Source organism: Solanum lycopersicum, chromosome 1 (assembly GCF_036512215.1).
Source record: "Solanum lycopersicum chromosome 1, SLM_r2.1".
In the NCBI taxonomy this organism is placed as follows: Eukaryota; Viridiplantae; Streptophyta; class Magnoliopsida; order Solanales; family Solanaceae; genus Solanum; species Solanum lycopersicum.
This window is the reverse complement of record NC_090800.1, coordinates 86,174,103-86,184,605: the sequence shown is the minus strand read 5'-3', so window position 1 is coordinate 86,184,605 and position 10,503 is coordinate 86,174,103. Positions and strand designations below refer to the sequence as shown.

The following is a 10,503-nucleotide window of genomic DNA, read 5'->3' as shown; positions in this document are numbered from 1 at the left end:
GTGTGAACTAAATATTTTAAATCATTTGTTAAAAACATAAATTTTTTAGACCGACCTCAAATCAAAATTGTTTCTATGGTGGAGGAGCACGATCAATAATATCGTGGCATCATCCCTATAAAGAAATAAACATTTTTAAAAAAAAATAAAAATTCCTATTCATAAACTTATCAATTTTTAACTTTACTTTTGCACATACTAATTGCTTAATATTTGCCAATTTTGTCTATAACATAGTGTCGTATGTCAAAAATAAATAAAATGAGCTTAATTGTTTATTTATTGTCATCACCTAGCTTTACATATCTAAATAAATAAGAATAATAGTCTTAATTGTTTCGTATTTGTTATCACTTAGTAAGATTAAATAAATTAATAAACGACCTTGATTGCTACTTGTACCCCCACATAGATTGCATGAGATACGGCCGGGACCCACACTTGTGGACCTCGAGGGATGCCTAACACCTTCCCCTCGAGGTAATTTGAACCCTTACCCTAATCTCTGGCCCTTTGACTTTAGTTAGACTTAGTTAGGTTAGATAGGTGCCCTAACGCGCCTTAATTCGTTAGGTGGCGACTCCAAAAAACTCGAAATCCCAAAAGAGTTGTTAGGTCGCGCACAAAACCCGTTTTCCGCGAAAATGGGGCGCGACAGAATGGCGACTCCGCTGGGGATGTTAGGTTCTTACCATTACGTGTTAACTGCTTATTTATGTGGGGTTTATTTTATTCATTAGGTGCTTACCATGTTTTGTTGCCCTATTTATTATCTCATCTTCATATTCCTCCCTTTTCCTTTTCCTTAATTGTTTATTATCATGTTTTCACCTCTTCCCTCTCCCCTTATTTGTTTACATGTTTAATCTCGTATTCTCTTGCTTTATTTGCGTAGTTTTCATATCTTTATATGTCTACTTTTCTTTATTTATGCTTATTTATTTATTGTTTATAAATTGCCTATATGTTACCGTTTTCCAATTTAAATGCTAAATGTTTATTGCTTTAATAAATTGGCATCCCGCTCATACTTCCCCCAATTGGGACCCTCTTCCTTTTTTATTTTGTTCTCGTGATGTTGTGCCTTTGCACCTCTCACAACTACTCCAATCTTATACAAATACCCATTATAGAGAGTCGGCATATGCGTGGACGTAGTGGATAGTTTTACTACCGCGAAGCCACGAGCCTCTCGCATAGAATCCCTTTCAAGTCCGTGTCAAACCACTCTTAGAAGTCCTGGTTAAGTCATACATGCTGCATACGCCCTAGGAGGTTTGACCCTTGGTGTCAATCCATGTAATTAGTAGCCACCCTCTCGTCTAAAGGGCCCCAACACCCTTAGACAAATTGCATATTTATGTGTCAACGTGATCATAATAATTAAATCAAGTCAACATTGCCAAAATGGAGTTTAGAAGTTGTTTGTTACTTTGTTTGTAGAGTCATGGCTTACCCTCACTTTCCCAACACGCAAATGGTGGTCAAGGTTAATCCCATTTTGAAGACTTGGTGGAAAGATATTCAAAAAAATCGAGAGTTAGAAGCAAATGAATTGTTAGGCGGCCTCACTGCTTTGATCTCCGTAGAGTCAGATCGTCACTTAATCAAGGCATTGTTGAAATTCTGGGACACTGAGAGGTTAGTCTTCAAGTTCAGGGATTTTGAGCTAACTCCAACAATAGAAGAAGTTGGAGGATTCATGGGTCTCGCATACAAAGAGTTGGAAATGATTGTTCCACACAAGCCAAGTCCAAGATCTTTTTTGAAGCAAATGGGCATGTGTCATAATCCAAATCTACTTTGTCTGAAAGAAGGTTGGATTTCTTTAGAGTTCTTATATTCACGCTTTGGGGATGAGGAAGGTCATCAAAACTTTCATAGAGAATTTGCTTGCTCTTCTGCAAAATGGGAAAGATATCGTCTTAATGCATTCGCTGTCGCCCTATTAGGCTCATTGGTTTTTCCTAGAGAAGGAGGAAAGATCCACACCGGCTTATGTTATGTGGTTCGTATGTTGGCTCGAGGTGGGAAAACCTTGGTCCCTATGATACTCGCAGAAATTCTAAGAGCTTTGACTGCATGCACCAAAGGCAAAAGATACTTTGAAGGGTGCAACTTTCTGCTGCAACTTTGGGCCGTCGAACATTTCTACCAAAGAGCTAATAAAGTAGACATCGTCAGAGGGACTATGGGGAACAAAATTATCAACCATCCCCTAAGGATGAAACATTTTATCTCCCCTGTGGGAACAGAGGACTGGTTCACATACCTAAAGGAGCGGTCAGCCGTTGAAATCCAATGGAAGTATTATTGGTTGAAGCCACGACGTGCCATCATAAGAGGAAATGAACTTTACTTCATTGAGCTTATCGGCTTGAACGGTGTGCAACCTTACGCACCACTTCGAGTCCTTCGACAATTCGGACAGATCCAAATGATACCTCTACGATCCCACATGAGCCACTATGGATATGACTTTGGGTCAGAATTACCGCAAGTGAACACCATACTGCGAAGATGGAAGAATGTGATAACTATCAATGTTCAAGAGCACCGACCCTTCTGCACACCTGAATATTATGTATGGCTTTTAGAAGATGCAGAGCATAGAGATTTAAGCGAAGGAGGCCTTCCTGGTTTTGGCGATGAAAAAGAGAGAAGATGGGCTCGCAACCTTCTCAACACTGATTATGACATTACCCTAGAAATGAAGAAGCAGATTGTGCCTAACATTGGAGAGCAACATGATTAAAGCTTTTATTATTTATTTCTCTTTACTCCCCATATGTTATCCCTAGCCCCTTAGTTATCTTTAGATTGATGTAATAAACAGAAATTATTTCAATAATTGAAAGTTGTTCTACTATCTAACTCTAAACTCCAAATTGGCAAATAAGGCTTGAATTAATTATTATGCATCACTTATGTGTCGCTTAGGCCTACCTCTGGCTCAACGAGGTTCCTTGCATTTAGGGCGTTTATTTCAAAACAACGTGTTGATATTGTGATATTATCTTAACCCCTAACTCTTTTCTTTTGATTCTATTGTTTTCCCATTTCCTAAGGTTGATCTGTCCTTCATCCTGGCACATACACGATCAAAAGGGACCCCCCCTTCTCCTTCTTCTCAAAGAGCAAGCTCAAAAGACAAAGGAAAAATGGTTGACGACAACAGCACCACTGAAAGGGTAGAAGCTTCTGAGGGAGGACAACTTCATAATAATCTTATCCTAAGACTCGAGCGCAAGATTTCGCAATTGGAAGAAGAGGTAGCCAACATGCGTGATTTGGCCAAGTTGTCTATCTCTCTTGGAACCCAATTTGGAGAAAACATAGATAATCCTCCTAATCAAACAGCCACGCCAGACAATCCTCCAATCCATATATCCCCACCTGAACCCATTCGTCCAAATGCCTTTCCACCACCCCACGCCCAAAATACCCAATTTCCATTTCACCACTATTACCAACATACCAAACCAACTGTCCCAGAAACAACCCCAAACACAAATATCCCACATACTTTTGGGAACAACAATCCCAATCCCATATACGTTGAAACTGCCCCTCTGACTCATGACCTCCATGAGTCAGAGTCCCATCAGAAAGACATCTTAATAAAAACCCTGACTGAGAGATTAGACAACTTGACCAACAGGGTACAACACGTGGAAGGAAACAAAAGGTTGGGAGGATTGCGCTATGAAGATCTGTGCATGCATCCTGATGTGGAACTGCCCGAAGGATACAAGCTTCCGAAGTTTGAGACGTTCAATGGCATTGGGGATCCCAAAGCCCACCTACGAATGTATTGCGACAAACTTGTAGGGGTGGGGAGAGATGAGAGGATACTCATGAAGTTGTTCATGAGAAGTCTTACTGGGGAGGCCCTATCATGGTACATTGAGCAAGACTCGCGGAAATGGATAAAATGGGTTGATATGGCAACTGACTTCATGAATAGGTTTGGTTTCAATATTGAAAATGCGCCTGATTGGTTTTACATTCAGAACCTAAAGAAGAAACCAAGTGAATCCTTCAGAGAATATGCCATAAGATGGAGGTCTGAGGCGGCTAGGGCCAGACCCCCTATGGAAGAATCTCAAATGAAAGACTATTTCATCCGTGCCCAAGAACCACAATACTATGACCGAATGATGCTGGTGGCTGAAAAGAGTTTCGCTGAAATCATCAAACTAGGCGAAAGAATTGAAGAAGGCATAAAGAATGGGACTATCATCAACTTGGAGGCTTTACAAGCAACCAACAAGGCTCTGCAATCTGGTGGAATGACAGAGAGTCGAAAGAAAACAGGTTCTGTAATGATGGTTCATGGAACTAGGACCCCTTTGAGGCACAAGACAACAAACCCACCACCATCCCCATACCCTCACACCCCATACCCTCAACATCCCTCAGCTCCACCCCCTATATCTCCCCAACCCATGCCAATATATTACCAAAATGCTCCTCCTCAATATTTGCATGCCTCATATCCTGTCTATAATGTTCAACCAACACACTTCCAAACTCCACCACCCACTCAAACACCAAATTACCGAAACAGACCTTCCTATGAAAGAAGACCTACAAAAACCTATACCCCTTTGGCTGAACCCATAGCACAACTTTATGAGAGACTGAAACAAGCTGGGTACGTCTCTCCAATTCCTGCATTACCTGTGGACGTTCGCGCGAAATGGTACGACCCTAACAAGGTCTGCGCCTACCATTCTGGGATGAAGGGCCACACCACCGAAGTTTGCAGAGCCCTTAAGGATAAGGTTCAAATGCTGATTGATACAAAGACCATCCAACTGAAGGATCCTACACCGAATGTTGCGAATAATCCTCTCCCTAACCATCAAGTCAACATGGTGGAAGCTGGTGATGTCTGGGATTGGGAAGAATCTATCTGGGCCGTCGAAACAGAGGAAGCCATGCCTACCACTGCCCAGGCACCACTAATAGTGCAAGGACTCGCCCCATTTGAAGTAGAAGTTGCTGCACCCAGACCACCATTCGCTGTCTATAAGGCATCCTCCCCAACACAATGTGACACACATGCTGTACCTTGGGATTACAACAAAAGAGAAACAAATGTGGAAGAGACAGATGTTGCAACAGGGGTCACCAGATCTGGAAGAATTTACACTTCTGAAAATTTGGTTCAGGGAAGCTCTAGCAAATCCAAAGCGCCAATCGTAGAGCTCGAGGATCAAAGTATTTGGAAAAAGGTTAAAGCTAAAGAATACTCTGTCATTGAGCAGCTGAGTAAAACCCCTTCCCAAATATCAATTCTGGAGTTACTACAATCTTCCGAAACTCATCGAGATGCCCTTCTGAAGATCCTTGGTGAAGCTTATGTCCCGTCCAACATCACTCATGGAGAGGTATCCCAAATGGTGGGGCAGGTATTTGAGGCTTACAAAATATCTTTTCACAAAGATGAACTGCCAATCGAAGGAACAACTCACAATAAAGCTTTGTACATTTCGGTTCAGTATCAGGATAAGGTGATAAACAAAGCATTAGTTGATGCAGGTTCAGGTTTAAACATTTGCCCTCTGAGCACACTGACGAGGCTGGGTGTGGATAGTGCAAAAATTCAGACATGGAAGATGAATGTGAGGGCATTTGACGGCTCTCAGAGAGGCACTATTGGGGAGATAACCTTGGACATGCTCATTGGTCCTGTCACTTTCCCCATAGCTTTCCAAATTTTGGACATCCCTTCATCGTACAACTTATTATTGGGTCGTCCATGGATTCATATGGCTGGAGCGGTTCCATCTACTCTTCACCAATGCCTGAAGTTTGAATGGGATTATGAAGAGGTTGTGGTCCATGGGGAAAAAGGGCATCCTGTATACACGATTGAAGGAAGAGAGAATATGGATGGCGAAATGTACCATACAGTGGAGCTTGTTGGTAATATTGAGTTGCAACCTTGGTTCAGCCAAAAAATCATAGATATGATGGCCTGGTTCGGTTTCGAGCTTGGGAAAGGTTTGGGGGCTAAATTACAAGGGATAGTCGAACCTATACAGCCTGTTCGACATTCCACCACTTTTGGTTTGGGTTATAAATACACCACCGAAGAATGGCTCGATTGGCGACCACCTAGAGATGGGTACTACTATCCATTGAAGAAACCCATACCGCCATTGTATCAATCATTTCGATCAGCAGGTTTCATGGAAGACAATATTGATGAGATCTCAGACGACTTGAAGGGGTTATCGCTAACCAAAGAAGAAGGGAAAGTTTGCAACGTCGTGATCAACGAGGAGGAGAAAGGGGGCCCTAGTGGAAGCAAAGAGGCAAAGATCAGCGTCAGCAACTGGACCTCGACTCCATCCAGACCTCGTCGAGCATCTGGGTAGCTTTGGAAGATGTTTTTCTATCAAATTTTAATTCAAATAAAGGAGTTTTTAATAAACGTTTTAATTCCCGTCCATGTATTGCTTTCAAATGAGGACTTATGAAATTTTCAAATCTTTATCAATAAAGTTCTTTTCCCCATTTTTTTTTTGTTTTTTTTGTCTTGTATTTAATTTTTACTATTTTTTTTTCACCAGCAAAATTCATTATAAAAATGTCGAATCTGAGATTGTGGCATACAATGAGACTGCTCAGCTTAACCTTAATGACTTAGAAGAAGTCGAAGACAATGAGGTTCCCGAGGAGTTAATCAAAAGGGTTGAGGAATTCGAGGAAAAACCCAATCCAAATTTGGTAGAGACAGAAGTGGTGAATTTGGGAAATGCAGAGGTGATACAAGAAACCCGAGTAAGCATCCATATGACAAAAGAAGACAAGAAAGAGTATACCGAGTTTCTCATAGAGAATAAGGATATTTTCGCGTGGTCCTACGCAGACATGACAGGGTTAAGTACTGCAATCGTAGCCCATCGACTACCCACTGATCCAGCATGTCCTCCGGTAAAACAGAAGCTGAGAAAATACAAGCCCGAGATGAGTTTGAAAATCAAAGAAGAAGTATCAAAGCAATTAGATGTTGGGATACTCCAAGTGACAGAATACCCAACTTGGCTTGCAAATGTCGTTCCAGTGCCCAAGAAAGACGGCAAGGTCAGAGTTTGCGTGGATTACCGAGATCTCAATAAAGCTAGCCCTAAAGATAACTTTCCGTTACCAAACATACACATACTGATTGATAATTGTGCTAAGCACGAAACTCAGTCATTTGTGGATTGCTTTGCCGGCTATCATCAAATCGAGATGCACAAAGACGACGCTAAGAAAACCGCTTTCATCACGCCGTGGGGCGTCTATAACTACAAGGTGATGCCTTTTGGACTAAAGAACGCTGGAGCTACGTACATGAGAGCGATGACTACTTTGTTTCACGACATGATCCATAAGGAAATTGAGGTTTATGTGGATGATGTCATCATCAAATCAAAGGAAAGTTTAAATCATTTGGAGGATTTACGGAAATTCTTTGCCAGGCTACGCAAGTACAATCTGAAACTGAATCCGGCAAAATGTGTCTTCGGTGTGCCTGCTGGAAAGCTTTTAGGCTTCATTGTCAGTCGCCGAGGTATAGAATTGGACCCGTCAAAGATCAAAGCCATTCGTGATCTTCCCCCACCAAAGAACAAGAAGGAGGTAATGAGTTTCTTGGGGCGACTTAACTACATCAGTCGTTTCATTGCTCAGTCTACTGTCATCTGTGAACCTATCTTCAAATTGTTAAAAAAGGATGCTGCAGTGAAATGGACAAGTGAATGTCAACAGGCATTTGACAAGATCAAAGACTATCTATCCAATCCTCCTGTATTGGTGCCACCAGAGTCAGGTAGACCATTACTTTTGTATATTTCAGTATTGGATAATGCTTTCAGTTGCATCTTGGGACAACACGATGAAACAGGGAGGAAGGAGCAAGCAATATACTATATGAGCAAGAAGTTCACATCGTGCGAAGCCCGATACTCTCTATTAGAGCGTACCTGTTGTGCTCTAACATGGGTTGCCCAAAAGTTACGACATTACCTCTCATCACATACCACTTATCTGATTTCAAGGATGGATCCTTTGAAGTATATCTTTCAAAAGCCTATGCCCACAGGTAAACTGGCAAAATGGCAGATACTGTTGAGTGAGTTTGACATAGTGTATGTCACGCAAAAAGCAGTGAAAGCACAGGCATTAGCAGACCATATGGCAGAGAATCCCGTGGACGATGATTACAGACCGCTGAAGACCTACTTCCCAGATGAAGAGGTGGCGTTTGTAGGAGAGGACATTTCTGAAGAATATGATGGATGGAGAATGTTTTTTGATGGAGCTAAAAATCTGAATGGATGCGGCATTGGGGCTGTTTTGATCTCACCCACCGGGCAACATTATCCAGTATCAGCAAAACTCAGATTCCTTTGCTCAAATAATATGGCCGAATACGAAGCCTGCATACTAGGTCTCCGACGGGCGATCGACTTGGATGTCCAGGAAATGATAATAATAGGGGATTCAGACCTATTGATCCATCAGGTTCGAGGTGATTGGGCAACAAAAAATCGAAAGTTGTTACCATATTTGGAGTGCGTGCACAGGCTATGTAAAAGGTTTGTCAAAACAGAATTTAGACATGTACCAAGGGTCCAAAATGAATTTGCAGACGCCTTAGCCACTCTGTCTTCTATGATTCGACACCCTGATCACAATTACATCGATCCTATTCACATTCATATACATGAACAACCAGCTTATTGTTTCCATGTTGAGGAAGAGCCTGATGGAAAGCCCTGGTATGATGACATTAGAAGATATTTGAAGAGTGGTGAATACACAGAAGATGCAACAAGTGTACAAAAGCGTACAATTCGAAGGTTAGCAACCCAATTCTTCTTAAGTGGGGAAATACTCTATAAGAGAACTCCCGATTTGGGACTGCTAAGATGCGTCGAAGCAAGAGAGGCTCGCAGGCTGGTCGAAGAGATACATGCAGGAACCTGTGGCCCTCACATGAACGGTTTTACATTAGCAAAGAAGATTCTGAGATCAGGATATTATTGGCTAACTATGGAGACAGACTGCATTCGCTACGTCCAGAAATGCCATCAATGTCAGACTCACGCAGATATGATTCGAGTACCTCCCAACGAACTCCATGTCACTAGTTCACCTTGGCCGTTCGCAGCATGGGGCATGGATGTCATTGGTCCAATCGAGCCAACAGCATCCAACGGGCACAGATTCATTCTTGTTGCAATTGACTATTTCACCAAGTGGGTTGAGGCCACCTCCCATAAATCAGTGACAAAGAAAGTTGTGGATGACTTTGTCAAAAACAACATTATTTGTAGGTTTGGAATTCCTGAGTCAATCATCACCGATAACGGCACCAACCTAAACAGTGACCTGATGAGATCAATGTGTGAGAAGTTCAAGATCAGTTATCGAAACTCTACAGCATACAGGCCACAGATGAATGGGGCTGTTGAGGCGGCAAACAAAAACATCAAAAGGATATTGCGCAAGATGATCGATAATCACAAACACTGGCAGGAAAAGTTACCTTTCGCATTGCTGGGGTATCGTACCACAATCAAAACTTCCACAGGGGCCACACCTTACTTCTTAGTATACGGCACCGAAGCTGTGATACTCGCCGAAGTTGAGATACCTTCCCTAAGGATCATCCAAGAAGCAAAGTTGAGTGATGCTGATTGGATACGAGGTCGGGCAGAGAATTTGGCATTAATAGATGGAAGAAGAATTAACGCCATTTGTCATGGTCAGCTCTATCAGAATAGAATGGCCAGAGCTTTCAATAAGAAGGTTAAACCCAGACATTTCTCACCTGGGCAACTGGTTTTGAAGCGGATTTTTCCAAATCAAGATGAGGCAAAGGGTAAATTTTCACCAAATTGGCAAGGTCCATACATAGTATCTCGAGTACTGACAGGCGGAGCCCTCATACTTGCAGAAATGGATGGAGAAGTTTGGCCAAAACCTATCAATTCAGATTCTGTGAAAAAGTATTACATCTAGAGATTGATTCATGCTCTTTTATAATTTGGAACTACGTCAGACCTGATTCCCATTTAAGAGGGGATACGTAGGCGCTCCTATGGGGTTCGGTCTTATTATAAATAAAACTTTCATTTCCCCCTTTTCTACTGATAACTGGGGCAGAATTTTTGAGAGGATCTCAAAAATTCCATCAAGACTTCTCCTGGCACATCTTCATACTGGGGCAGAAATTTTGAGTAAACTCAAAATTTCACCAAAAGTTTCTTCTCAACAAGCAGTCAGCTTACAACGAAGATTAAATGATAGCTCCACTTTTGAGTCAGACGTTGTAAAGTCTCAACCTATGCCATGGTCAAAGATTCGACATCAGCTTTTATTAAATGATAATTTCAAAATCTTTGAAAGTTTTTGTTTTATTATTATTATCTTTTCTCTCTTTTTCCCTTTCTTTTTATGAAAAAAAAAGGACGCTCGAAGAGGTGTGGATGGCAAGCC

General features: G+C 41.7%; 1 protein-coding gene across 1 annotated transcript; it reads left to right on the top strand.

Moving 5' to 3' along the window:
- Nucleotides 1-3,161: 3,161 nt before the first annotated feature.
- LOC138347277 (uncharacterized) lies at nucleotides 3,162-10,026 on the top strand. Its single transcript, XM_069295160.1, has 2 exons — nucleotides 3,162-6,385; nucleotides 6,585-10,026. Exons 1-2 carry the CDS (start codon nucleotides 3,162-3,164, stop codon nucleotides 10,024-10,026), a joined length of 6,666 nt encoding a protein of 2,221 aa, XP_069151261.1.
- The last annotated feature ends 477 nt before the right edge of the window (nucleotides 10,027-10,503 follow it).